Source organism: Suillus plorans, assembly GCF_016647745.1.
Source record: "Suillus plorans strain S12 chromosome Unknown HD556scaffold_79, whole genome shotgun sequence".
NCBI lineage: Eukaryota > Fungi > Basidiomycota > Agaricomycetes > Boletales > Suillaceae > Suillus > Suillus plorans.
In genome coordinates this window covers 173,765-200,103 of record NW_024537463.1, presented here as the reverse complement: position 1 = coordinate 200,103, position 26,339 = coordinate 173,765, and the positions used below count along the sequence as shown (strand labels likewise).

Below are 26,339 nucleotides of genomic sequence, written 5' to 3'. Positions count from 1 at the left end.
ACCAGTCAAAATTATGATCGTCAATCCACTGTCCCAACACTTGTGCTTCCTCAACATGTCTTGATTCTGCTACCAGTGTCTGCCGCACCTTCGTTGCTGTGTTTTCTGCTTCCCATTTTCGATCTCCTCCACTGTCTACTCTCAACATGTTTTCGATCTGCTCTGCTGTCTACATCCTTTCTGCTCGGCTCTCGATGTTTGCGATCCGCTCTCAGGCTGTTGTCTATTTCGTTTATGCTCGGCTCTCAACGTACTTTCGAGGTATACTCCACCTGTTTCGCATCGGTTTCACTATTTTCCAGCTGCTTTCGTATACCGATTGTATTCCGCATAATACCTACTAAGCAATCAAAGCATATTTGACACTATTTAAGCATATTCTGGGAGGACAGCGCGAGTGTGCGTGAATGCGCCTAAATGTGCGCAATATAAAAGAAGCACAATAGAGCACATGGGGCACTGCCCCGTCTTATAGAAAATATGCTGTCAGTCCGGATATCGAGCGAAATGCGCGAGTATGTGCGCTGTCTCTCAAACGCACATTTCAACACATTCAGCCCTATTCGAGCACAGCTGATTCTCACTGGGAGTACTGAGTACTGATCATTGATGTCACCAAGTGCAGTGCGGCCTGCAAGAGGTCACAAAGGGCGGGTCACAACTCACAATGGACGGGTCACACTGGTATTGCAAACGTGACCAGATATAATTGGAACTCAGAATTAAGCTCCGCACGCGTCAGCCGCAGCCCCAGACTTTGACCCCAGACTCCGCCCCAGACTTTGGCCCCAGACTGGCCGTTTCCTGGATGTCCTCGAACACGTGATCCCCGAGCGACGGACTCGAGTTCCCGGACTCCACGACTTCTGCATGTGACGAGCTTCTTTATCTTTTTAACTGTTTTAAAATCGACATCTCAAAGTGAACCTACAATGTCGAGCCAAGCCCGAGGATCACCTCCGAGTACCGCCAGGCTTTTTCGGTGGTGGCAAGACGTATCACCTGCATTTCTTTACCACTTCTTGTGACTATCTCAAAAGATAGGCCTGTAGACTCACTAGCAGCGGTGACTAGCTATCAGACAAACCCTCTCAGTCAAGGGCTTTGCTCGCATACTTAATCAAAATCTGCTATAGCCATCGAATGCCAACCATGTCTTCTCTGACCAGCAAGGAGCAAGAGTTGATCTGGTGCATAATACGATTCTCTCCGGAATGTGGGATGTAAAGAGCGGAGACAGCGCTGGAGATGTCTGCGTGGGTAGTGATCTATTTACCCAATAACACACAGTTTGTGATGGGCGCAAACCATGAGGCCTTGAGCTCTGAGGATGCAGTAAAAAGCTGGAATGCAAAGATGGCCAAGCGCGACACTCCAATGCGTGTGCCGCTTGCTTGATCTTACGCCTTTCACATCTTGTGTATGCACTTTCCTCTGATCATATCATATCCTTCCTTACCCCATCCGGCCAGATCATCAGCTGCCCCTGCCGCCCTGCGTATATATAGCACAGACGCATCACTGAGCTGCTTAATCGACGACGCTTTACTATTTCCTCGTGGTTACAATCACCTTTGCATTATATACAGTTTGCTAACCCACTGCTCGAATCATGGCCCCTGCAGTTGATGGTCGCCTTGCTATCCTCGCCGGCATCTCTCTTTCCTTTGTTGCCGTCACGGCAATCAAGCGGCTCATCAAGAAGCGACAGAATAACCTTCCTCTTCCTCCTGGCCCAGCGCCGCTCCCATTGCTAGGGAGCGTCTTATCTGTTGACACTCAGGAGCCTTGGTTGACTTATACTGAATGGGGTGCTACGTATGGTACGTGAACAGATTGTATAGGGCATATGTACTGCATATCGTTATTTCAGGGGATTTGGTCTTCGTGCGAATTCTAGACCAGAAAATTGTCGTGGTCGATTCTCAGCGCATTGCAGAAGCCTTATTGGAAAAGCGTTCTCGGATTTACTCCGATCGACCATACCTAGCCACAATCGAGCCGTGCGTTCTTCCAATATTATTCTATTCAACTAGTCTGAGGTTCTTGCAGGTATGGCTGGTCGATAAGCTTTGCATTCATGGGTTATGGCGATGAATGGCGTCTCTGCCGACGACTGTTCCACCAAACGTTCCGTTCCAAGTCTGCAGTGAAATTTCGCCCAATGCAGATCAGGCGAGCTCGTGAGATGGTCGTTAACCTAGTCGATGACCCTCAACATTATCATGACCACTTCGCAACGTCAGCAGATGTTTTTTTTTTACGAATTGAACGATTATTTACTTGTTCACAGATTCTCGCTATCTGTTGTGATGTCAGCTTCATATGACTACGATATAGGAGCTCGTGATGATCCTCTGGTGAAGATTGTGGTAGAGGCACTGAATCTGAGCTCGGCCCTGTTGACCCCGGAGACAGCGTTAATGCTTAAAACCTTTCCCTTCTGTGAGCCCAACTCACTTGGATGAGAAAGCGTTAACATGACAGGCACCTTCGTGGAATGTAGTACTCAAGTTACCTGACTGGTGCTGGGGATCCTCGATCAAGCGTAGTGCTCGAGCATCGACAGAGCGCATCAATAAAATGGTCAACGTGCCGTTTCAATATGCGCAACGGCACATGGTGGGTATTGGTTTTTCTCTTGGTTCCAGACATTGATTTTACCCTTCACAAAGGCCGACAGTTCGTCCCTCGCTCAATCTTCAATGGTTGCAGAAAATTTGCGACGGATGGAAACGCAAGAGGAGGTATTCAAACCTGTATTTGAGAATGCCTTGAAGAAAGCAGCTGCTACTGGTCTTGGGGGTAAGTAAGCTTTTTACAAGTAACATTGTCCTCTCAACATACACCAATATCACACAGCTTCATATGAGACGGTAAGTGAGTAACTCCATCACGTTGTCCGCTCCTTATCCTCGTTACAGACTTCAGCACTTTTGATGGTTTTTATTTTGGCGATGGTATTATATCCAGACGTTCAAAGACGAGCACAAGCGGAAATCGACTCAGTGGTTGGAAAAGATCGGCTACCAACGTTCGAGGACAGTGCATCACTACCCTACATCGATGCAGTTGTGCGAGAAACTTTCCGATGGCAGCCTGTTGTACCACTTGGTATTCTTCTCCGCCAAGTGATCGTGCCTGTATTGAAGATGATCTCATAGGTATACCACATACTGCCTTGGATGATGACGTATACGATGGCTATTTCATTCCAAAAGGTGCGCTGTTTTTGTCCCGGATCAACACATTGATCATTTATAATATTGTACAACAGGCACAATCATCACATACAACACATGGTCTGCTATGTTGCTCCCAACTTTCGTGACACTGACTTGATTGTAGGGGCATTACACGAGATGAAAAGCGGTACCCAAACGCAACTCATTTTATACCAGAGAGGTTCATCGACGTTAATGGTGCGTTGACAGCTGATGACCCCGCACAGTACGTCTTCGGCTTTGGTCGGCGTGTATGTCCAGGTTCGTCAAGTTATTTTAATCTTATCAAAGATTCCCTGACAAGATGGACTTCAGGGCGGTATACCGCTGTTGCTTCTGTGTGGTCTGCCATTGTGACTATGTTGGCCACATTGGATATATCTTCTGCCAAAGATGACCAGAGCAAAGTGATCAACTTTACTCCCATATTCATCCCAGGAGTGTGTCGGTACTTGACCCCCTCGTGTTATTCTATCGTATTGTTACTAATAGTTTGTTGGTTCAGCTGTCCTGCAATCTTTCCTTGCAATATCTCGGCACGATCTCACATTCATTCAGACATTGTGCAGGGTTGGCGAACTGCTGAGTTTTGAAAGAAGGGATGACAGCTTTCCCCATCGGTGGTCCAATTGGAACACTAGAGGAGTAATCGATCAAGTATGTATTTCTAGTGTATAACAAGTTCGCATTTGCGATGAACAGAAATAAACTTCAGTCACCCTGCATGTCTAGTTGCTGTGTCGAGGGTCCTGCGACGTTTCGGTGACCGTGTGGCAGAATGTCCTGCACCGCGTCATCTGCATTTCATATTTCATGCTCATGACGTGCCCCCGGTTCCCAATTGAATGATTGCCAGCAACAACCATATCATCCTCAGGTACATACCTCGTGTAACGACAGCGCCTCGTTCGTAAGTACTCCTGAAAATGGGAGATGGACTAATGCATATGTCCTGCTTAGGCTAGGCTCATCACAGTTCAGGAACAATTCCTCCCCTACTGACGCTGTTGATGTTTGATCGCCGCCACTGATGATAATTTGATGTAGATGTAACTCAGGCATGGTGAATGAAGCTAAGTCCAATAGGGCCAAGTCATTGGTAACTGCTCAGCAATCTCGTCAGACACAGCTATTCGTCGGGAACCTGAACCGAAGTGCATTTGCGTCCGATCCAGGTGACCATAGGAATGAAATGCATCCAGCATGCTCCAACAGCGGAGTACCCTGACCGCAACTTTGGCGATCGAGCTTCGACCATAGTAAGCCTAGTAATCAGGCACTATGCAGTGACTGTGCTCACGAAACTTGAATACAAAGAGACGAGCTTTGATGAAATGCCAGAGACTAGCATCATGCAGTCACACACCGGTCGTATTATGGATCGGTATATCAAAAAAAGCTCACGCAGTCCTAACCTGCAAGCTTGAAGGTTTGTGTTAAAAGTTGCCATCGGATGAGAGATGAAAACTCACCATGAATTCGCTGTGTGGAGGCTATCTGCACACAGACAGTTTTCCAACGTCGAGAAGAACATGGTCAGGGTATATATATCGAGTCCGGATTTTGTGTGCTTGAAAAAGGGAATAATGCGAATTGAATCTGATGCGATCTTCAGAGCTTGATGCCACAGGAACGATTAGGCAGTTTGGACGCACTGAAGAAGAGTGAAGTTGGGTGAAAGAAAAAATCAAACAGGGCACCCGGGCCATTGGAGAAAATATCGCGATTCATTGATTGCACGACACATGTCGCCCTTGATCTGATGCTCAGCGCTCAGCGAGGAGACCCCTACGAGTCTGAGAATACATTGGAAATTTTAGTGGATGCGAGCAAGTCTGAGCCAGTTTCGCTTGCTTACGATTAGTTCCAGACAGCTGGCCGGATCTTTCCAGGCTCTTTCCGTAAACGAACATTATCCAATCTCCGATGCCATTTTGATCTTCCAAATCGGTGTCCTCGAGGCTCGAGGCTATACATGGCTCTGCTTGTTCCAACAGCTCAACATCTTGTTGCTCTTCATTTCTGGGTATTTCAACTTCAAACCTGGAACGCAGTGGTAGGCGATGGCATCGGAGTCTGCAATATATTGCCTGTGGTCCGTGCCCGGGATCGGAAACGCGACATGGTAATTTCCCTCCTGCGGCATATTATCGTTGAAGCGCTCGACGTTACTAAGTTCTAAGTTTGCAGATAACGTACTACTAGCATCGATAACACCCATAACCTAAATTCCTCTATTCGGACTCGGGTTGATGTGGCATCTTCCCAAGGGCATATTCAAGTTCATCAGACACTTCTCTTATCGACTTCCTGAACCAAGCGGAGACCGGCGAAGACCTTCAGTCGATACTAACTGAAGTAGGTCACCTGTCGTATCTGAGCCATAATGCATCCCTAACTCAACTTCATAACGGCACAATCAAGTTAGGTCGTCAAGCCTCCGTATTCCCGCAGAACATAGTTACATAGACTCGGAGCTCCTGTGCGCCTCGATTAGCATTACGCCCATATAATTAAAAACGCGGTTGCTTGTAATCACACGCCGCGCGTCTCGCCTCCTTCCTTCTGCTATGTCGGCCACTGGAGAAGAAAAGGTCCATGGGAGTGGATCTGAAACCTCGTCTATCGAACAAGCCGAGATCCACGAGCGTCCAAGAGGATGGAGAGGTCTTTACTACCACCCAGCTACACAGGTCTGCTTGGTAGGCTTCGTGTGTTTTATGTGCCCAGGAATGTTTAACGCCGTCAATGGTCTTGGCGCTGCTGGTCAAGTGGATGCAACTACCAGCGCAAACGCAAATTCTGCTCTCTATGCTACCTTTGCATTCTTCGCTTTTTTTTCTGGGTCAGTCGCTCCCAGTGCTCGGTGTTTGCGATTATCTGATTTGCCCAGCTCTGTGCACAACGTGCTTGGACCTAGAATCTGCCTATTGCTCGGCACGTGGGGGTATTCCTTGTACATTGCGTCATACCTGTACGTTTTTCTTCTACCTCTGTCTTCAGTCCTCACACAAGATCCAATAGTGTAACGAATATACATCCCGGTGCACATGACTTCATTGTCGTCGCTGGAGCCATCTTGGGCGTCTGTGCGGCCTTGATATGGACGGCGGAAGGATCCTTGATGATGGCATACCCGACCGAGGCTCAGAAGGGGACGTTCATTAGTTACTTCTGGGCTATCTTTAACCTAGGAAGTGTCGTCGGCTCCTCGGTGGCCTTCGGGTCGAATTATAACTCCACGGTAAATTATCCTTGCTATATGAGCTGTACGATGTTTAACCACAGAAATCAGGCGAACAAAGTTGGAAATGGAACCTATGTGAGTTTCTCTGTTATTGTGGTGAAAAGTTGTTTTGATCATATTACTGAAGATCGTATTTCTGGTCCTCTCCCTTACTGGCGTTGTCTTGCCCCTCTTCCTTGCTGACCCATACAAGATGATACGCACTGATGGAACCAGAGTCGCGCCTATCCGTTACCCTTCTTGGAAAACTGAGTTTATCAGTCTGTTTGTGGCACTGAAAACAGACCCTTGGATTGTCCTCTTGTTTCCTATGTTCTTCGCCAGCAACTATTTCTATACCTGGCGTGAGTCAGACATCACAGGAAAATGACATTGCAAGAGGTTGACATATTTTTCAGAATTCAATGATTATAATGGCGCCCTGTTCAACATTCGCACCCGCGGCCTGAATAACCTTGTCTATTGGACCGCTCAGATATTTGGCTCATTCTTCATTGGTCACTTTGTTTTGGATTTGAGGCGGTTCCGTAGACGTGTTCGTGCATTCATGGGCTGGTCAATTGTAGTGGTCCTCGTTTTTGCCGTTCATCTATGGTCATATTACTACCAATTGTAAGTCGCAAGTCACGGCCCGCTTTTTATCCAAACATGACCCTTAACTCCACAGGACTTATACTCGCACATCCGACCCTCCTACAGCCGTCAAGATGGATATCCACGATCCAGGCTACCCTGCACATGTATGGCTCATGATTTTCTATGGTCTCCTCGACTCTATGTGGCAGACAACTGCCTACTGGCTGATGGGCGCTATGTCCAATGACCCTGCAAAGCTCGCCGTGTTCACCGGCTTTTGTAAGATTATTTCACATTGAAGTCACGCAACAGCCAGCAGTTCTAATTTTCCCAAGACAAGTGCTTCCAGTCTGCTGGATCTGCTGTTGTCTGGCGCCTCGACGCTCTGCAAAAACCGTAAGCTTTATCATTTTCAGGAAGGTTGTAGACATTGGTTTTTTCCTTCATAGGTATATGGACATTTTCATCTCAACTTGGGTCTTAGCGGCTGCCGGCATGATATGTGCCTTCCCCTTGGTCTACGTTCGCGTAAAAGATTACACGGAGATGGACGATGAGGCTCTGTGAGTTAATTTGTTGCTTTGTTACCTTACGTACTTATGGTTTCCCCAGATTGGCCCGCCCAAACGTCGAGAGACTTCCTGAAGCCTCTGAGAGGAGGTAAAGCGGCATGTGTTCGTGCAACAAGAGAGGGGTGTATTTATGACAGACGAACCTGTAATGTGAATTTTGTTGTTTTTGTATCTTCAAGTGTCTGTAGCCGTCTTGCTATCAGGAGGAATCATACTTAGGTTGTACGTATTGATGGGACAAACCAATTCTCAGGCACTGCCGGTAGTGAACAATGTCTTTGCATATTGGTTATCTGGGTTTCTGTTTGGATTAACGACCTATTGGTGATCTCGGTTCAATGTCCAGTCGAATTATAATATGGTCACGGTTGTCTGTCCTTGGAATAATTGTAAGCTTGGTGATGGGAATTTGCAGGATTTCATAGTTGAAGGCCGCGGGCGCCGTCGGGTATCGACCTTGGACTCTCCATGGACGTGTGAGCACTTAGGTGCCCTTTACTCTGCTTTACTCAGTACTCGCTTCAATTTTTACACGGAACATACATAGCACACCTATTCACAATGCAGTGGGGGAAGGAGGTCGCAGGGACGCGGAGTCTGCCGGTGTTTGGTGCGGATGTAATAGTAGTAGTTGTCTCTCTTAGGCAGCCATCAGGCTGCCACACCCAAATTCTCTTGATGCAGTAGGAATCTATAAACGCTCTTGAAATTCAAGTTTGCAAGGCACACCTCTTCCTTCCGCCATGTAACCAGTGAAGAAGAAAATGCAAGCAGGAGCGGATCTGACTCTTCGGCTGCTCAACAAGCCGAAGTCTTCGTGCGTCCCAAGCCTGGATGGAGACGTATAGACTATCACCCAATCACACAAGTCTGTCTAATGGGCTTTGTTTGTTGTATGTCCCCGGGCATATTCAATGCCTTGAGCGGTCTCGGCGCTGGTGGTCGAGTTATGCAACTACCAACACAAAACGCAATTGCCGCTTACTCTAGTTTTTGCTAGGTCAGTCGTACGCACCGCTCGGCGCATGATGTGCTTGGATCTAGACACTGCCTAGTTCTCGGAACCCTCTGTCCACTGCGTCGTTTCTTTTATCTTCCGTCTTTCAATTTTTACTGATCCGGTCGAATAAGCCAATGTTCGTCGTTGCTGGAGCCATCTCAGGAGTTAGGTGCCTGTGTGTTCTTTAAATGAGCAGCGGAAGGATCCTTGACCATGGCATACACCACCGAAGCTCAGAAGTAGACGTTCATCGGTTATTCCAGGGGAATCTTTAACCGTCGGCTGCGTGGTGGCCGGGACAGACTTTTATTCGATGCTGATCAAGTTCTTATGATTGATTTGATCGTACTTACACAGATCGGATTCCTCATCCTCACCCTCACCCTCATTGGTGTGCTTTTGCTCATCTTCCTTGTAGATCCATACAAGATGATCCGCACTGACAGATGTGTTTATCAATCTTCTTGTGGTCCTGAAGACGTACCCCTGGGTCATCTGTCATCCTGTTACCTATGCTACGTTTTTGCGAGCATCTAATGCTATACTTAGCATCAGTCAAACATCACACGGAAATAACACTGCAGGACGCTGGTGCGCTTTTTTAAAGAATTCAATGACTGTAACAGTGCCTTGATCATCATCCGCACCCGTAGCTCGAAGAACCGGGTGTATTGGACTGCTCAGGTCTTTGGCTCATTCTTCATCGATGCATCTGTCACTTTGAAACGGTCCTGTGCCTTCCTCTGCTGGTCTATTGTAGTTGTCTTTGTTTACCTGAGCCTACTTTTACCGAAAGTAAGTCGCTATCTACCTCTTGTCAGACGTGACAGTCAATTTCAAAAGACCTATACTTGCGCCTCAGAGCGCCTCAGAACCTGCTACTGTTGTCAAGATAGATATCAATGACCCCGATTACCCCGCACATGTATGGCTCATGATGGTTTACAGTTTCCTCGACTCCATATGGCAAACAACTACTGGCTGATGGGTGCTATATCTAATGACCCCGCAAAGCTTTGCCGTGTTCGCTGGCTTCTGTAAGTTTTCACATCAAAGCCACGTAATAGTTCCTATTCCAATGACCTTCTATTTTCTCAGACAATTGCTTCCAGTCTTCCAGATCTGCTATCGTTTGGCGCCTCGACGCTCTGTGACGACCATAAGCTTCATTGTTTTCCAAAAGTATGTAAACATTGTTTCTTTAACAGAGATATGAATATTTTCATTTCTACTTGAGTCTTAGTCACTGCTGGCATGATGTTCGCCTTCCCTTTGCGTACAGAATCACACGGAGATTGACGATGAGGCATTGTCAGTTTCTATGTTACCTTGCCTCGTTGCTGATCAAATTTTCTTATTCTCCACCTTGAATCAATCCGATGTCGAGAAAAATTTCAAGCCCGCTCATGAGAAAGAAAGTGACAAAGTGATGTTGGAGCAGTGGATTTAGTGCGCACGTGTATTGGATTTTATACCTTCGAGATTGTTCATGGTTGCTATATAGACTTGTAAGATCTATGGGGTGGCTTGGTGATTGCGAATTGATTATCAGAAGTATCCACCACAAATGTACAGATACTAGTGAGTCTCCTGGGTCTGTTGTGCTTGGGTTTACTGTTTTAGGAAGTGTCCATGCTACGTAGTCACAAGACTCATTACCAATCTCCGAAATCTCCAGTTTCAACAGTGCATTCATGCACCATGTGCTGAGAAAAAGCACGAGAAGGTAAGGGATCGTATTCGGAATGACATGCATGAGAGACTTGTACATGTTCTGCATTCATGTCAAAACCGGTCTACTAGTAATGTTGGATGCGCCGGTACCTCATATCTGATATCGGCATTGGGTTACCATTTTTAGACCGGCCGGTGTCCCTTTGGGGTAGTAGGCGGCATTATGTAAAAAGTAGGTCTCAGTGCGCCTCACCTCTTTTCGCGACCTATCATACGATTCATTGTAATGAAACGTCGATTCATTTCGCGTCTGCTCATGCATACAGTTTACAGTTGCTTCATTACCTTTAGACTGCGCATGGCCGTCCGCTTCGGCGAATGCGGTGTGCAGTAAGTGTGGTGCAGTTCCCTTTATTGCTTCGCTTTCCCTCGCCGGCATTGCTTATTTTAGCGCGAGCCGTTCCTTCCAATTGCCTTTGCCACGGGTCTCAATACGCCGCGTGTCGCATGGGTCCTTCATACCACATGAGCGCTTGATAACGCTACCGTGTTATAAGAATCACTGACTCACTGAACTTTGTGATCTTGTTGCCGGCTACATCCTCTAGCTACCATGTCTGACGCGCAAACAGAAATCGAAAAACTTGGCAGTGGCAGCAGCGAGGACTCTGGTTCTCAGCGCGCAGAAATTTTTGAACGTCCGACTGGATGGAGGGGATACTATGAACACCCCATCACGCAGGTCTCGCTGTTGGGATTCGTGTGTTTCATGTGCCCCGGCATGTTCAACGCGCTTACTGGTCTCGGAGGTGGAGGCCAAGTCAACTCTACGGACCAGGCCAGAGCTAGCGCTACCTTGTACTCGACTTTTGCGTTTTTTGGCTTCTTTGCCGGGTAAGTCAGGGTCGTCACTGTCAATTTTACCTATACTGACTATCATTGTTGCAGTTCGGTTAACAATGTGATTGGTCCCCGACGGACACTAATGCTTGGCACATGGGGCTACTCGTTGTATATTGCTGCCTTCCTGTAAGCTGTCTTGTTATTTGATCCATAATTACTAAACATCGCCCTTCAGCGCTGTCAACATTCATGCTGGTGCGGGTGCTTTTGTTGTCACAGCCGGTGCCATTCTTGGCGCCTGTGCGGCTTTTCTTTGGACCGCCCAGGGCTCGATGATGATGTCATACCCCACTGAGGCTCAGAAGGGCATGTTCATCAGTATCTTTTGGGCTATCTTCAACCTTGGAGGGGTTGTTGGGTCTGCTATCTCGTTTGGAAGCAATTTCAAGAGTACGGTGGGTGAAGTATTACATTTGCGAATGTGTGGACGCTCATATTTTCCACTATCAGAGCAACAGCGGTAAGGGATAAGATATTGTTATCTCAGCGCGGAACTGACCAGTTTTGTTGTGTACAGTTGGCAATGGAACATATGCAAGTCATTAGATCCGCTATTGCCAACAGAAATTGATGGTTCATTAGGTCGGCTTCTTGATCCTGACTCTCATTGGCGTGTTTATCCCGCTGCTCATGGTGGACCCAAACAAAATGATCCGAACGGATGGAACTCGCGTGAACACGGTCCGCCACCCATCCTGGAAGACGGAGTTCCTCAGCCTGTTCGTAGCCCTGAAGACTGACCCTTGGGTTATATTCCTCTTTCCGATGTTTGCTGCCAGCAATTACTTCTATACCTGGCGTTCGTATATTTCTTCTTAGAACCAGTCTGGTTGCTGATAAGTTATACAGAATTCAATGATTACAATGGCGCAATATTCAACATCCGCGCTCGGGGTCTGAACAACTTTGTGTACTGGACGTCACAGATCTTCGGATCCATCTTCATTGGTTACTTTGTCCTTGACCAGAAGAACGTTCGGCGCAGAGTCCGTGCCTTCTATGGCTGGATCCTCGTGTTCTTCATGATATTCGTTGTCCACGTCTGGGCATACTTTTACCAAAAGTAAGTCATCTTATCGCACTGCACGTCCGAATTGGCATCAATGCGATCCTTAGGACATATACCCGGATTGAGGAGACTGCTCTAGGTGCTTATAAAATCGATATCTTGGATTCAAACTACCCTTCCCATGTCTGGCTCATGATCTTTTATGGCTTCCTGGATTCGATGTGGCAAACATATGCATACTGGCTAATGGGCGCAATGTCGAACGACCCTGCCAAGCTGGCCGTGTTCGCTGGCTTTTGTGCGTATTGACCTTGAATCGGAAGTACGAGTTCGATACTGATCAAGAACCCACACAGACAAGTGCCTGCAATCAGTGGGTGCAGCATCTGTCTGGGCTGCCGATAGTGCTAGTGTCCCGTAAGTTCACTATCCCTCCATTTTGCGAACAAACCGCTGGATTGGTGATTTTAGATACATGAACATTTTCCTGTCGACGTGGTGCCTCACAGTCGCTGGCATGATCTTCGCCGCACCGATGGTGTACCTTCGTGTCACTGACCACACGGATATTGAGGACGAGGTTCTGTGAGTGTCCATGATGACTGATGGACCTGTCGTTGGTGTTGACCTCTATGGCAGGATGCAAATCGCGGGCGTGGAACCGATCGAGCCTCCAGTGGCTGCAACGACACAGAAGGCATAATATCACGACAACGATGTATTGGTCACGAACGGCTCCTTCTGCTTTGGTTATTATCTTTTTTTTTCATGGCAATGTACTTAGCAACAATCAACGACTTGTCTGTAGTTTGCTGCATACTTATTAATTATGGTGAATCTGATGTCACTTCAAGTTCAAGGATGAATCGATGGTAATTGCCATACCGTCGTACTGAGATGTTGGTTTCTTGAGACGGTGTGTTGATGTTGTCTCCTGCTTTTGGATGCAAGCTTTGGACACGCAGCTAACTCGAGTATGAACTCGCCACTACATTTACATGGCACCGTGTGATCGTGCGGACAAAATGCAGCTACTTATAATTAATTTGTAATGCTCCAGTGTAACAACCTTGTAAAAATATTCGTCTATGGCTATCATACATGACCAAGCTGTGGTACCCATCTCACCATTCAGGCCTCAGGTATCAACATCGTTTCAGCAGCCACTTATGGCTGGGTGCACCTGAAGTAAAAAAAGAAAAGAAGAACTTTAATGTCAGACCCAAAGGCATTACTGCACGGAGGAATCGACGAGCTTTAAACTCGCATTTCATGATCCCCCAACCTTAGTGCCCAAGTACCCCTCACCCTCCGCGCCGTCTCCTTCGCCCTCCTCTCCAGGCTCCTCCCCATCCTCGTCGATAACCCTCTCCCCCTCCTTACCTCGCCGATCATCGTCCCGCTGCATCTCGTCCCGCATGACCGCGACATCCTGGTCAACCTTGGGGGCGACTCTGTCGATCCCGGCCTCTGCAAGGGAGACGTGCATGCGGTTCTTGGCAAGGTGAGCGGAGCGCTTTGGGGGGCGCTTGAGCCGGCGACGGGCAACCATAACCGGAACGGAGCATCGCTGATGATCAGGTGGAGTGTCAGAATGATAAAATCGCAATGGAGTGATAAGACTAACTTGAATGAGATAGTGTGACGTTGAGCCCAAGAGAATACTATGGAGCGGGTCACATATTGATTTAGTGGCTTGATGAGACTATCGTGCGCACTTACCCCTTGATCTGACCCAAGCCTCGGGACCCCACAATCAGCATCGTGGGTTCGTTATAATCAACAATATCGAGGAGCATGTGGCGCGAGTTTTTCGAGTGCCATGCTTGGCAGGAGACTGTCACGTTCAAGTGCGTGCGTTGTAAGAGCGCCGTTGCTTGACGGACGAGGATATAGGCAAGGCCTTGACGCTATGTGTCGACGTGAGTTTGCAATGAAATTGATACGAGGACTATCTTACTTCCTGTTGAGAACGAAGTCTAGTGGAGCGATCCGCTGGGTTGGGGATCGGTGGGTCAACTGCAGCATGTAAATCAATACAAATACGAGTACATGTCAAGATGTCATTACCTTTAGCCTCGTTTTCGACAACCGTAACGATGAGCCTGTACCATAAAATTTGACAGTGCACCATGACAAGGGCGAGAGCACTTACAGATGATCGCCGTCTCGAATCACTGTGCCGATACCCCATTCAACAGCATAACGACTCTCCTCGCTGAGGTCACTAGCGACAATGTACATCCGCCTCCGTCTTTCTGATGCCTCTGGATCGCCTTGAGTCATGGTGATCGTGCACCTATCACGCTGGAATAGCGGACGAGCAGTCTTCAAAGGAAGAGTTTCATGATGCCGGGACTTCTTTCGCTTCGAACCCCCACGCTTGCCTTTCATTGAGGTGAGGCTCGACCGGTTCAGAGTAGAAGGGAAATAGGGTTCAGGTGGCACTACGACATTGACGCCTTCGCCCAATGGGTCAGGGTCCATAGTGACGTCGTCAGGATCCAGGTCTCCCATTGGCATCTCATGAGCAGCAATAAGCGCATTCTGCTCCGTGTTCCTCTCGGTGACGAAATCAAACATGCCCCCGACATCATCGCTCCAATCGTCTTCTTCATCTTCTGTCTCTTCTCCAGCGTACTCTGAACCTGAATCCAGATCCTCTGTGAAAGCATTGCGAGGTCGGACGGCAAGTGTGCGTCGTGAAGTGACAGAGTCACAGTCTGATTCTTCAAGAGGAAGAGGAGCAGGAGATGCGTCGCGATCGCGGGGACGGAAACGGCGTAGACTGAAGGGAGATGACGAACGAGCACGAATGGACTCCTTGGAAGCTACGGATGCTGTGTCCTTGTCCTTGTCTTTTGTATAAGACGGGAGTACAAAAGACGAGGAGCGAGGCTTCCGTTTGCTTGGGGCGCGTCCGCGAATTTCCTTATCTTTGTCGTCATTCGTCACCGTGCGAGACAAAGAGAGCGCAGAAAGACCCCCCATCATAGAGTTAAAAGATATCTTCCCAAACGATCCAGGAGTGCGAGGCGTCAGTTCAGGTGTTTTCATGGCAGATGCCGAAGGCGGCGATGTAACAGAAGACGACGATGCGGCGTTCTGTGGCAAAGTTTGTTCATATTGCTGTAGATGAGAAACAGAGGAGTGAGGGGATGAATGATGAAAGGGAAGTAAATGGGATAAAGAAGAAACGGAGTTGCGTCTTGGTGTGCTGGGCCGCGAGGTCTTTAAGCTCGTCTCGCAGCACGAGGCACCCGCGCCTGGGTCTACAGGATGGAAGGTCTGTTCGCCCTGCTCGCATCCTTCTCTTGGGGACGCCAACCCTATGTCCAAATGAAGCGTTGGTCTGGGCACTTCCTTGGCAGCATCCTTCTGCGGACCGTACCATGCTAGCCAGCTACGGCGTTTTGAACGCCCGCCACTGGGCTCAGCAGTAGCAGACATCGTGATAACCAGGACAGGAAAGCCGCAACGATCGAAGTGGTTGGAGTCAAACAAAGGGTAGCGCCGCTTACCTGAGCTGCCAGGAGTTTTCTGAAATTGGTGGCTACGTCGTTCGAGACTGATAGCTAGAAAAGGCGAGAGGTTCGTCAGGGTGAAATGCACACAAGAGTGTTTCAGCTTGGCGGACAGCCCATTACTCACCTTTGCTTCTTTTCCCCCGTTCATCCTTGTTCCTGCTCTAGACACCTAATATCGAGTTAGACCCAACAATATACTTTAACCTCGGGTTTATGGAATGTCTGCTGTTAGATATTCCGCGTTGGTCGCTGGTATGGAAGTTGTCCTTGTTATTCGCTATCACTCGGTGGGCAGTGCAAGGGGGATTCCTAAATCAGTAAACCCCGTGCACGTGGTCTTCCCGATTCTTACACTTTCAATTTCTCTTGGGTCTTCCATACCATGACACGACTACCTATTGTATACGTTGCGAGGACCTCTCTGGGATGACATAACTACGTAATGTATCCGTTGTGGGGACCTCACTGCTTTGACACATTCCTCACAGGCTTGCGTTGGCAACCTTCCCAAAAATTTCCTCCAAGAATGCATCTGAGTTCGGCGATCGACCCAGGAAATCCTGTTCCATCACGTGAGCGTCTGTCCTTGGATTGGATTGCGAAGATGCAACACACCTCAAGGGAATCCGTTTCATCCCGACTACCTCCCACCAGGAGGATCTTGTCCCTGTAGAGCTTGCCCAAAACAGGGTTCAACGGATCCTTCTTAAAAACCGTCGCATACATGTCCGCGGCAAATACAAGAGAATACGTGTACCTGGTTATCACGTTCGCCCGCCGAGGTGTCAGTTTTAGTCGGTGGCCCATCAGAATACGACGATCGCATGACTCACCCGTAGTAACCTGCATCATAGCCTCCAACGATATGTCCAAAAGTGCCTTGGCCTGGCTGAGCTTTACCCCCTTTCACAAGCGAGATCGATTCACGCAGGTCATTCCAGAGTTTGGTATAATCTGCCGCTTCTGTACAATGCTCAGTAAGCCCTGCAATCCAAAACAATAATAACACATGCGCCCAACCTTTATCCACGTGCACTTTAAGATCAAACTTGGCAACGAACAGCTGCCGAAGGTAGAATAACCCGACGTTTACGTAGCGACTGTGACAGTCATCCATACTTTCATTCTCGAAAAACTTCAAGATGAAACACACCTCCTTATCAGCTTATCTATCAATTCCGGCGACAGCGGCTCCTGTGTCTCGTAGTGGCTAGACATTTTCTCGAGCACTTTTGGCTCCCAGCACCTGCTCCATGCCGTAAGCACTTTTCCAATAGCACATTCTTTCGGGATTGTCCAAAACACGCACCAATTTTCGAGCATTTGCGACGGCGCCTCCACAAAGTCTCTTGCAACGGATGTACCATGGAATCGCGCGTACTTCGTCCGACTCAGTAATCCATGGAAGACATGGCCCATCTCATGGAAAAATGTTGTCACGTCGTCGTGTCGCATTAGAGCGGGCCGGTCAGGAGTTGGCTTTGCAAGGTTCGCCACCATTGCCGTCAACGGGTAGTGACTTTTGCCCGATGGTAGCTCGTAGCCCGGGAGAAGGCCCCATACAGCTGCGTGAGAGTACTTTGCAGCTGGAAAATAGAACAAGGTTAAATGAAAATACAAATACAAATGAGGCTTCGCGCCCTTACCGCGGGGAAACAGATCCAGGTAGCAATATCCTACAAATGCAGATTCATCTTTGGCGTCCTTGTCCCACACAGCGAACTGTTGCACTTCTAGAGCAAGGATTTAGACAACTGAAATTTGTCCAGTACAGTAGGTGCCACGCACCTGGATGCCAGACGTTGTCGTCCTTGATCTCGACGAACTTCACTCCAAGCAGGTCCTGATATATTTTCAAGATCGTGGGAACAACCACGGCGACCGGGAAATATTCCTTTACAAGAGATTCGTCGAGATCGAGTGTCTTCTCGATATAGAGGCGATCATAGTACCTGTCATGATACCGATGAGCGAGATCCTATAGCACTGATGAACGTGATGGTTCACCTGTAGTCCCAGATATAGAACTCGCCATCAAATGGAAGTCCGCGCTTCTGATGTTCCTCCTTCTTGAGTTGAAGAAGAATATCACGCTCCTTCTCTCCGACAGGACGCAGCTTCGCCTCGAGGTCATCCAGGAACTAGGGTGCATATATGTTGGTTCGACAGGGGTAATCAAAAATTTGTTCATCACTCACGTTCTCAGCGTTTTTACCAGACTTGACCATCTTCACTTCTGTGACGTAGTCTGCCCATGTGTCATAGCCAAGCATCGCCGCGATGCGCCGACGGAGGTCAAGCGCCTTCTCAAGCAAAGGCACATTTTGTTTGAGTCGGTCTTCAAACGCTTCTTGAGCATCACGTCGCGTGATTGGGTTATGCGCGAATTTGAACTGAAATATTACTCAGGTAAATCAACAGAAGCATTTCATGATGTCACATACGATTGGGGAGATATCTGGTGTTTTGAAAGTGACGTCGTAGACTTCCTTCAAGCCCTCAGTACGCTTGGTGTAGCCCGAGATGACATCGCTCGGGACTCCATCCAACTCTTCAAGCGTGAACGAGATGTTACCCTACGTATATTTGATTGGTCATGTCTCGAATCAAAGCAAACGGGTGATCTCACATCTTCTTCATTGAAGTTTTTCTACAAACCCCATTAGCGTAACGCCTGAACACTGAAGAAACCATCCCTACGCTAAAATCCAAGCAAGCTTGCGAGAGCTCCTTCTTCAACTTCATCAACACCTCGCGGTCCTTCTCAGGAAGTGCAAGACCAGCTCTCTTGCCATCCAACACCATCTTCTCCACGAGCCTACGTTGCTCATCGCTCAGCTTCTCCCATTCACCTGATTTGCGCAGATTGTTCTCTGCAGCAGCCTTGGCTTTGAATACATCAAGACGCATGGACTCCTCGACATCGAAATCCCGCTGAAGAGCTTCCGCTTCGTTCGAAGCATCTCGGAGTTCTTTAGAGAGGGAGACATTCTGGTAAAATCCGAGAGGCTCGCAGATGATGAGGGCTTCTGCCTCTGCATTAGCAAGCGGTAGCTATAGTCGAATGATCGTCTGAGAATGCAACAGCAACCGATCGGAGACATCACTCACAAAAACCTGCGAGTCGAATAAGAGATGATCAGTCCGGTGATGCTGCACAGTGCAGGCCACGTACGGTTTCGAAATTGCACTCAGCCTCCGGGAGAGCACCGACTCTGTCGCTGACCGCCTTATTCTGCGCAAGTGCCTGCTTGATGATAGTCAGCACTTCTTCCGGGGCGTGATTCCACCTAGGAGGAGCTTGTGGCGGAGTCAACGAAGCCATGGTAAGATCACTTTCTAATAGCGAAAACGCAAAGCTAGATTTTGTGTGTGGGCTGCTGGAGAACGGTCTTGATGTCTGTGATCGTGAATATTGGGTTCGTAGGCGGTTCTGTCGGGAGCCAATGGATGTCGAGGATGAAGATTGTATCCGTGTGGGGTACTTAAGCGCTGGATTGGGGCTATCGATCTGAATATATGTGGTGTGCGTGACCGGCCCAGTATATCCACCGGGATTATGTGCAAGTTGCCAAAAGTGCGAGGATTCTGGGTTGCGTAGTTGCGGGAGTCTGGAACGTGATAAAAGACGAGTAGACTTGGAAGACGCAGAGCTTGCACGGGCGATCATTAACCTTGTAAATGAGCCTGGGTTTGAGTGGACCTATTCTTTGGCAGTTGCAGTCCACTTGTCCACGTAGTACTAAGTGACGGAGTTTCACTATAATCTGGCGCTAATTATAACTGTAGGCGCCTAAAACAATAAATATCTCTTCAGAAGCGTACTACACAGTCATGACTCATGAATATTTGATCGTGCTGTTATCATCAAATCGCTAACAATGTTACTGAGTTCGTCTCGGATTGTGAGTTTAGCGAACGAAGTGGTTCTAGTCCGAATAACAGCTAACCCAATAAAAATATCTGCAGACTTAACTCAACAATCATATTGCATCCTATTGTTGTAATAAATCTCGATGGGTCTGGACTACGAAAATCAACGGAAATTAACCAGCTGTGTGTGTTGACCAACCCACCATTTTCATATGATTAACAATATCTGAATCACTCGGTAGACTCGGAGGACGGTCGCAGCTCTATCCTGTTCGGTCCCTACTGGAGATCCAGGACAAACTGTCACATAGTGCGGGCGTCGGCTTACACGCAACGAGTACACCTACCAGTGGTGGATTGAATGCTAAACTTACATCAATTGCGTGTTGTGGCAATGCCCGCCCTGTTCGTGTGCTGCTCCCCTGTGGCCCTGTCATTGAGATCGCGTTCGATGCCCGCGCGAATTGTTACCCCTGGCCTTGAAGCTTTGAAGCTTGAAGCTTGAAGGATTGTTGTGGGCGTGTTTGTGTTTTGGAGCCGACATTCGGCGTCTCAATAGCGCGAATGATGCAGCTAACTGAGTTTACCTACAATATTAATGTGCCGTGATGACATAAAGTTTGAGCTAAACCTTCTTATATAAGTTATACTAGTACTACTATGACTTCATTCTGGGCCATTCGGGTCCCTACTAGCGACCCTGCTACTTAATACATTTTCAATGCTTCCACATTGACACTAGGTAGAGGTACCTAGGTATGGCTAATTTATACATATAAGGATCACCTGCAAGGCTGTAATCGAGCCAGCGCATCGTGAATAATGCACCTCCTCTGGTGTGTGATTCTGACAGGTACAGGAGGTCCAATGAACTACTTCGGGTCGGTTTTGCTGCCGGCAGAATGCGTTTATGACTTTATCGTTTGATTATGTATGTATGTAGGTGGTCGAAGTACTGATGAATGGTTTTTCCGCTCAAGTGTGAATGCATGTGAATGAGTTGTCTTGACAGGACGTGGCGTTGCGAGCGCTCCTAGACTTGTAATAATTGAATATTCATAGAGTCTGCTCATACAACATACCCGATCAGGGCTAAGTATCCACTCGTAGTAGTAGCTAGTAGTAGTACATCGAGTATGGCTATAGTATCTCGGAAAAGGCTAGATGCTAACCGGGACCGTTAGACAATGTGATGCCGAACCATGAGTAGTACCGCGGTCCGCCGGTTTAACTAACGACAATAGTAGAACTATGTAAGGAGCTGATAAGTACGGGTCAAGCTGATCTGCTGAGCGCTGAGTTCACTCTTTTCAGTGTCCGATGTCGGTCACCTGAAGGACAGAGCCTCAGAGAACTGGCTAAATGGTTTTTTTTTTCCAATTTGACCAGAGCGGTATCAGTGGCCCGCGCTTACATAATACCTCCACATGGTCCTTTGCACTAATTTATGCGAACGAATATTAATTATACACTTCACAATATAAGCACCGGCCGCGTCGAAATCATGATTCGCTCATTCATGCATATTTCTCTCCTCCATCTGCGGCTCACTACCCATAATGAGTGACCCTGGCTCCCCCTCTCCCGCTGAAGTAGAGAATCTCGTGGTTCTTTTCGTGGGTTTTGCGTTTGCAACTTTCTTATACGGCTTGACGTTCTTTCGTGAGTGTCTTATGGTCTCATCAACTTTCTCTCATGTCGTTGCAGAGATGTACATATATTTTTCTCGATACTCGAATGATTATACATGGACAAAGATCTTGGTATAGTTTTCTTCCCTATCTGTCGTGTACCCGTCTCACATTTCCACTTTCTCGCAGGTTGGGACACTATTGTAATGTATTCTGGCTTTAAACTTGAACGGCACCTTACACATATCCAGTGTCCTGGATACCACTTCAACTTGCCTAGGTGCGACCACTTTCAAACGTGTTTTTTTGTCTTCCTGATTTAGATTCATAGTATCTGACCTGTAGGAGCTTTGTCTCCATTCACTCCAATCTCTAACATATCTGATTAGGCTATATCACTATCTGGTAACAATGTTCGACGTGACAATGGATGTCCTCTATGCAACACCGTAAGTGTCAGTTCGTCAAACGTGTTATGCACCTTTGTAACCATGTGTTTAGAACTTTTTGCGTAAGTGAATTTGACGCATGGTTGCCTTAGCCGCTTCTCATTGTCTGCCGTATCAAGATACAATATCTCCTTTTGGTGAGTCTTCTATACTCAACGGTGGCTTCCGGCGTGCTAACAGCATCACTCCAGGTCATTCTCGCTCCAATCGCGCAGTTGTAAGGCAACAATCATATATAGAACATGTGACATCTCTTACTCCCCCTTAGATTTTTCGCTAGTCGACTTTATACTGGTGAGCCAAGTTTTTTTGTGAGTTTCATTTTCTCATTGTTCATAGTTTGCGGTGGTCCTACGAGTATCACTTCGAGATTCGTCGGCACGGTAGTGGTATGTGTTTTATAACCATACTCAGTCACTTCCACTAACTACGCCGCAGCTATTCTGTGCCTTCATCGCTTTTGGTTAGTATTCTTTCCTGCGTGTATAAACCTTACCTGACGTGACGTGATTTTCGATTACAGTTTTCGGCTTAAGTCAGTTTGTATGATATTCAATTGATTTTCATTGACGAAAGTGCAGCTTCAGTAGGGCAATTGTAAGCGGATATTCTAATAACAATCTTGGATGCCGTCGCTGATTCTCATTCGTTTCAGCTTCCAGCAAAGGCAGTTGTCCACATTCGCTTCGCCCTCCATGGCAGTGAGTGTTTTGGTCAATCAAGAGGATTCTTACCCGGAATTGCAGATCATCGCTGGCATCAGCCAAGGCTTCGCAGCACTCGCGAACATCATCATTTTTATTGCGATGTGTTGGTCATTGCGTCCAGCACGTTATCCGGACATGCTCCAGTCGGTGCTTCATATCATAAGACACAAGCAACTGCTGACGCATTGTTTTTAGGCCCGAGGGGGTGGTTGAAAACCTTGTTGTGCTGTTTGTTGGCCGTGGCCTGGGACTCGCGTAGGTTTACTCCGCGTCTGTTTTTATAGCCTAATCATGTTTCCGTTGGTCAGCATCATTCAGCTGGCGTATCTTGGCACAGTACGTGGATGCTTCGTAAGCGTACATTTATGACTCATCTGTATAGTTTGTTGCATCACCAGGAAAACCATATTGGATAGCAATCCAGATGGTGACCCCCAGGAGTGAGTTCACGTCACCCACTCACCTTGTGTATAGGTTCATGGCAGATCATAGTTTACGCCAATATTGTCTTGGGACTGTAAGTCATTCACCTCAAGCCTCGAACAACGTGTTCCTATTATTTTTCTCAGCTTAACCACCCGGGAAGTCAAACACGGCGTCGGTCTCAACGAAGAAGACACCTTGTCTGATCGACATGATTCCCAAAACGATGCTTTCCAAGGCTCGCTTCGCTTCCGCGACAGAAAAGCAGTGAGTCCACATGCCTCGAGACCCAGCTGACATCAAGCTAACGTACCATCAGACGCAGCAGTCATCGACCTTTTCGCAACAAGGGGAGAACAGCAGGAGTACCGAAATCGAAGAAGCAAGCAAATCATATCCCGATGATCAGAACTCGGTGCGTTCGTGCCATATGGCGTTGAAGACGTCCCCTGATTTATGCAGAGGTCCGTTCATTCTCATTGCAGCGAGCAACATACATATGACAAGGGAAGCTTGTCATGATCCGGAATTTGCGATTCGCTGGTCGCACGCCTATTGATATCATTGTACTAATCGTCGCTGTCGTCCCTCCCGCACTCGCTTTCGTTGCTTTCGCTGCTCGCACTCACTTGTATCATATTGCCGTCGGTGCTACAGTCGACTCGGTGCATACTCTACATTAGTCCCTGCTTCTTGAAGCAGCTCGGACTTGGAAGACACGTATTATATCACGGTCTCATGAATAACATAGCGTATATCGCATATATCGTACGTACCAAGTATTCACATTTCAAGACAATTATTTTGGGGAATCAAGTCTTTCAGCTTTCAGAGTTGCACTTTCTAGATGTCGCCAAGCATTCTATCTTACAGACAACCGAGGTGAATGGCGTTCATAGGTTTAAATGTTAGCGCTGCATCTTCACATCGACGCTCGGTATGCGAAATAAATAACGTTAATCGGAACATGCGATGAAATGTCGGGCGTTCAACGTGATAGGTAATAGGTGCGTTAGTGAGATGAATGATGAATCAAAATTCTATACGTAATACTAATGAGGGACACGGCGTAGCAAATTGACGCCTAACGTGGGCCTAGACGACGTGTAAAGTAGACGCCCGCTTACCTATGCTACACTCCACTCCACGCGTTCATCGCAGCCTGCACTAAACAGTCGAAACGGGAGAGGTCGTCGAAAAATGGTCAGGGCACACTGATCGTGTGTGGTCAGTGTGTTGGAGTGCGGATGGTAAGCGAGTGCTGAGCGGATCCTGGGACGGGACAGCAAGAGTCTGGGATGTCCGGACCGGAAAAACAATCCTGACAATCAAAACCGGGCACGAGTATGTGTGGGCGGCGATATACTCCCCCGATCACACACAAATTGTGACAGGAGGATGGGACCAAGATAAAGCTGACGAAGATCAACTTACACAAATCTGGGATGCAAATACGGGCAAACTGCTCGCGACACTCAAACGCGATCCAGGCTTCGACTTGGCCTGGACGTCGGATGGCAAGAAACTTATCTCCGTGGGACGTAAGCTGATTGGGATATATGACACAACTGGCAATTGGGAGGAGATCGCCATTCTGGAGGCTCAAACAGAAGTTGTCACTGCCATCACCTTGTTTCAGAACGACTGCCTCCTTGTGAGTGCATCAGAACGTGATCGATCTGAATACGCAGTACTAGTGCGTCTATGGAATCTCGACACCAACCTCCAAGTCGGTCCACCCATCCAGCACGAATCTTATGTACACTGCGCAGCCCTTTCCGCTGATGGAAGAGTGCTGGTCACTGGTTGCTCTAACAAAAATGCATATGTATGGGACATTCACGCCATCCTCAAAGAAGCTGGCCATGAGGACTTATTATCCATTCCTCATGTGAGTCCAGGTGCCTCGTGCTTTTCGAACCACACTAATCTCTCACTTGCAGGTCCCAACTCAAAAGTCGTTAAAGGACGTACGTGACGCATTTCTTCACTCTGCCCAACCATTCTAAGATCGGAATTATAGGGTGCTACCAGACGTCCACCTATTCAGGCCCGTCGAATACCACCAGGTTTTTTCGACGACACCCAAGTGAGTCCTCTACCTTTTTTCACCAGCTCTTTTTCTGACCTTTCTCAGTTCTCTACAGCACGTGGTACCCATACCCTCTCTCCTGCGCACAATCCTCGTAGTCCTCGCCCATCCTTGTCTGCCATTCCACGTGCTCTTCTCGAACAACTTTCGTCATTCTTCCACCCCTCTCATTCCAATGCTGAGGAACCAACCGAACTCCAGCAACGCCCAAGGCGCTCCATCTTCTCTCGCGGTCCTCGTGTCGTCGAAGTGGCTGCATTAAAGGACAGAGAGGTATACATCTCTTTGCGCGCATTTCCCATTGCCTTTTTCTAATGATTTCTGTTCAGGTTATATTCACTGCTCCCCCGCCGCCAGAACAAGCACAGCAGCAAACCCAATCGCCCCCCCAGGGGCCATCCACGACACAGCCTGCCCTAGGCGCTAATCCTACTACACTACGTCCAAGACATCCGTATTCACCCGTCCGACTGTTAGGTCATCTCTTTCTTTTTCTCTGCTGCTGCACATTACCTCAGCACGCTAATCGAAATGCACAACCAATACAGCAGGAAGGCCAACCACAATGCCAAGTCCATGCCCAAGCGTCATCATCGCAGAGTCATCCTTCCGCCCCCTCGACATCCGCGACACCTACTGCTCTTGATAGTACTCACACTATCGCGCCAGGTGCAGCAAGCGCGTAGCCACAGCCCCTTCTATGGTGGACTCATTTCGTGATCGTAATCTTTCTACTGTGCAATTTCCCCACATGCCGATGGTCATTAATACAGGTTCACGACTACTTCATATTTGCTTCTAGTTCTTCAGTACTAATCTCTTCATATCATTTGGCAATTACGTGCATCATTCTTGTTTCCTCGCCATGAGACTCGTGCAATGCATCGAACTCGACAATATCAACCGTTGCAAGAGGAACGTTCTAAGATCAACTAACTTGGCGATGACTAGCACGGGCATGGCTTGTAGGAGTCTAGAATAGAACTCAGCGATTCGGTAGAACAACGCTGAGGTGTACAAAAATGAACAAGCGGAGACTATGTATCAGGTGTTATGTAACGATCAGTGGCTTGTGATGCGGACACGCTGAACTGTATAGTACCAAGACATATCAATAAGGTGACGACGGTGCAGTATATAGCAAGATGATATAACGGAGAAATAGAAGATGGAATAGAAGATGCTAACACACCCCCTCACCTAGACACCAATTGTAGCCCGGTGACGTGTTTCAGAAATAATGGACGTGGGAGTGCCTTAGTGAGGATATCCGCCGTGTTTTTGTGGGAGGGGAGCCACTCAGGCAAGAAGGTGCCGCGTTCGATGTGCCCTCGGATGAAATGGTAGCGCACATCTATGTGCTTGGAGCGTATGTGATTCTTGGCTTCCTTTGACAAGGCGATAGCGCCAGTGTTGTCGATATGGATGATGA

At 47.8% G+C, this 26,339-nt stretch overlaps 7 protein-coding genes across 7 annotated transcripts; 5 read left to right on the top strand and 2 right to left on the bottom strand.

Moving 5' to 3' along the window:
• The first annotated feature begins 56 nt into the window (after positions 1 to 56).
• On the top strand, positions 57 to 458 carry HD556DRAFT_1409502 (uncharacterized protein). The gene is made up of 2 exons (XM_041304118.1): positions 57 to 321; positions 346 to 458. Exons 1-2 carry the CDS (start codon positions 147 to 149, stop codon positions 405 to 407), a joined length of 237 nt encoding a protein of 78 aa, XP_041154798.1. The 5' UTR covers positions 57 to 146; the 3' UTR covers positions 408 to 458.
• Positions 459 to 1,612: 1,154 nt separating this feature from the next.
• HD556DRAFT_1434431 (cytochrome P450) lies at positions 1,613 to 3,817 on the top strand (the record flags this gene model as incomplete). The annotated part of the gene is made up of 10 exons (XM_041305325.1): positions 1,613 to 1,823; positions 1,874 to 2,003; positions 2,053 to 2,241; positions 2,294 to 2,445; positions 2,507 to 2,622; positions 2,925 to 3,114; positions 3,165 to 3,234; positions 3,349 to 3,485; positions 3,540 to 3,664; positions 3,794 to 3,817. 10 exons carry the CDS (start codon positions 1,613 to 1,615, stop codon positions 3,815 to 3,817), a joined length of 1,344 nt encoding a protein of 447 aa, XP_041154797.1.
• Positions 3,818 to 5,655: 1,838 nt separating this feature from the next.
• On the top strand, positions 5,656 to 7,844 carry HD556DRAFT_955467 (MFS general substrate transporter). The gene is made up of 9 exons (XM_041312120.1): positions 5,656 to 6,069; positions 6,118 to 6,198; positions 6,249 to 6,546; positions 6,599 to 6,815; positions 6,870 to 7,083; positions 7,139 to 7,326; positions 7,383 to 7,443; positions 7,497 to 7,610; positions 7,660 to 7,844. The coding sequence occupies exons 1-9, from the start codon at positions 5,795 to 5,797 to the stop codon at positions 7,709 to 7,711; spliced, it is 1,500 nt and encodes a 499-aa protein (XP_041154796.1). The 5' UTR covers positions 5,656 to 5,794; the 3' UTR covers positions 7,712 to 7,844.
• Positions 7,845 to 10,541: 2,697 nt separating this feature from the next.
• Positions 10,542 to 13,064, top strand: HD556DRAFT_1409403 (MFS general substrate transporter). Its single transcript, XM_041304117.1, has 11 exons — positions 10,542 to 11,187; positions 11,242 to 11,322; positions 11,372 to 11,591; positions 11,647 to 11,656; positions 11,714 to 11,730; positions 11,779 to 11,995; positions 12,046 to 12,259; positions 12,313 to 12,503; positions 12,562 to 12,622; positions 12,677 to 12,790; positions 12,845 to 13,064. Exons 1-11 carry the CDS (start codon positions 10,907 to 10,909, stop codon positions 12,906 to 12,908), a joined length of 1,470 nt encoding a protein of 489 aa, XP_041154795.1. The 5' UTR covers positions 10,542 to 10,906; the 3' UTR covers positions 12,909 to 13,064.
• A 109-nt stretch (positions 13,065 to 13,173) lies between these two features.
• Positions 13,174 to 16,294, bottom strand: HD556DRAFT_1409390 (uncharacterized protein). Its single transcript, XM_041304116.1, has 8 exons — positions 15,857 to 16,294; positions 15,727 to 15,780; positions 14,361 to 15,310; positions 14,276 to 14,310; positions 14,166 to 14,224; positions 13,928 to 14,115; positions 13,833 to 13,869; positions 13,174 to 13,775 (listed from the first exon to the last, which is right to left on the bottom strand). The coding sequence occupies exons 1-8, from the start codon at positions 15,878 to 15,880 to the stop codon at positions 13,476 to 13,478; spliced, it is 1,647 nt and encodes a 548-aa protein (XP_041154794.1). The 5' UTR covers positions 15,881 to 16,294; the 3' UTR covers positions 13,174 to 13,475.
• HD556DRAFT_1501902 (uncharacterized protein) lies at positions 15,846 to 19,057 on the bottom strand (the record flags this gene model as incomplete). Its single annotated transcript, XM_041308968.1, has 14 exons — positions 15,846 to 16,292; positions 16,348 to 16,489; positions 16,566 to 16,695; positions 16,753 to 16,832; positions 16,886 to 16,978; positions 17,036 to 17,318; positions 17,379 to 17,465; positions 17,521 to 17,684; positions 17,740 to 17,873; positions 17,931 to 18,125; positions 18,177 to 18,308; positions 18,362 to 18,382; positions 18,433 to 18,786; positions 18,908 to 19,057. The coding sequence occupies 14 exons, from the start codon at positions 19,055 to 19,057 to the stop codon at positions 16,215 to 16,217; spliced, it is 2,043 nt and encodes a 680-aa protein (XP_041154793.1). The 3' UTR covers positions 15,846 to 16,214.
• Positions 19,058 to 21,038: 1,981 nt separating this feature from the next.
• On the top strand, positions 21,039 to 23,498 carry HD556DRAFT_1539149 (uncharacterized protein; the record flags this gene model as incomplete). The annotated part of the gene is made up of 23 exons (XM_041309707.1): positions 21,039 to 21,267; positions 21,313 to 21,368; positions 21,426 to 21,439; positions 21,488 to 21,516; positions 21,568 to 21,577; positions 21,626 to 21,685; positions 21,738 to 21,747; positions 21,805 to 21,822; positions 21,877 to 21,902; positions 21,954 to 21,979; positions 22,025 to 22,074; positions 22,124 to 22,148; positions 22,209 to 22,220; positions 22,267 to 22,282; positions 22,341 to 22,535; positions 22,588 to 22,647; positions 22,701 to 22,728; positions 22,775 to 22,832; positions 22,885 to 22,909; positions 22,962 to 23,082; positions 23,135 to 23,230; positions 23,258 to 23,279; positions 23,323 to 23,498. Exons 1-23 carry the CDS (start codon positions 21,165 to 21,167, stop codon positions 23,496 to 23,498), a joined length of 1,236 nt encoding a protein of 411 aa, XP_041154792.1. The 5' UTR covers positions 21,039 to 21,164.
• Between the last annotated feature and the right edge of the window lie 2,841 nt (positions 23,499 to 26,339).

Coding starts and splice junctions, on each gene's coding strand:
- HD556DRAFT_1409502 (XM_041304118.1), top strand. CDS start 147: ATGTTTTCGATCTGCTCTGCTGTCTACATCCTTTCTGCTCGGCTCTCG. Junction 322..345: donor GCTGCTTTCGTATACCGATT/GTATTCCGCATA, acceptor ATACCTACTAAG/CAATCAAAGCATATTTGACA.
- HD556DRAFT_955467 (XM_041312120.1), top strand. CDS start 5,795: ATGTCGGCCACTGGAGAAGAAAAGGTCCATGGGAGTGGATCTGAAACC. Junction 6,199..6,248: donor TTGTACATTGCGTCATACCT/GTACGTTTTTCT, acceptor AAGATCCAATAG/TGTAACGAATATACATCCCG. Junction 7,327..7,382: donor CGCCGTGTTCACCGGCTTTT/GTAAGATTATTT, acceptor AATTTTCCCAAG/ACAAGTGCTTCCAGTCTGCT.
- HD556DRAFT_1409403 (XM_041304117.1), top strand. CDS start 10,907: ATGTCTGACGCGCAAACAGAAATCGAAAAACTTGGCAGTGGCAGCAGC. Junction 11,323..11,371: donor TTGTATATTGCTGCCTTCCT/GTAAGCTGTCTT, acceptor ATCGCCCTTCAG/CGCTGTCAACATTCATGCTG. Junction 11,996..12,045: donor CAATTACTTCTATACCTGGC/GTTCGTATATTT, acceptor TAAGTTATACAG/AATTCAATGATTACAATGGC.
- HD556DRAFT_1409390 (XM_041304116.1), bottom strand. CDS start 15,880: ATGAACGGGGGAAAAGAAGCAAAG. Junction 15,781..15,856: donor ACGGGGGAAAAGAAGCAAAG/GTGAGTAATGGG, acceptor CGCCTTTTCTAG/CTATCAGTCTCGAACGACGT. Junction 13,776..13,832: donor CGTCACACTATCTCATTCAA/GTTAGTCTTATC, acceptor CCTGATCATCAG/CGATGCTCCGTTCCGGTTAT.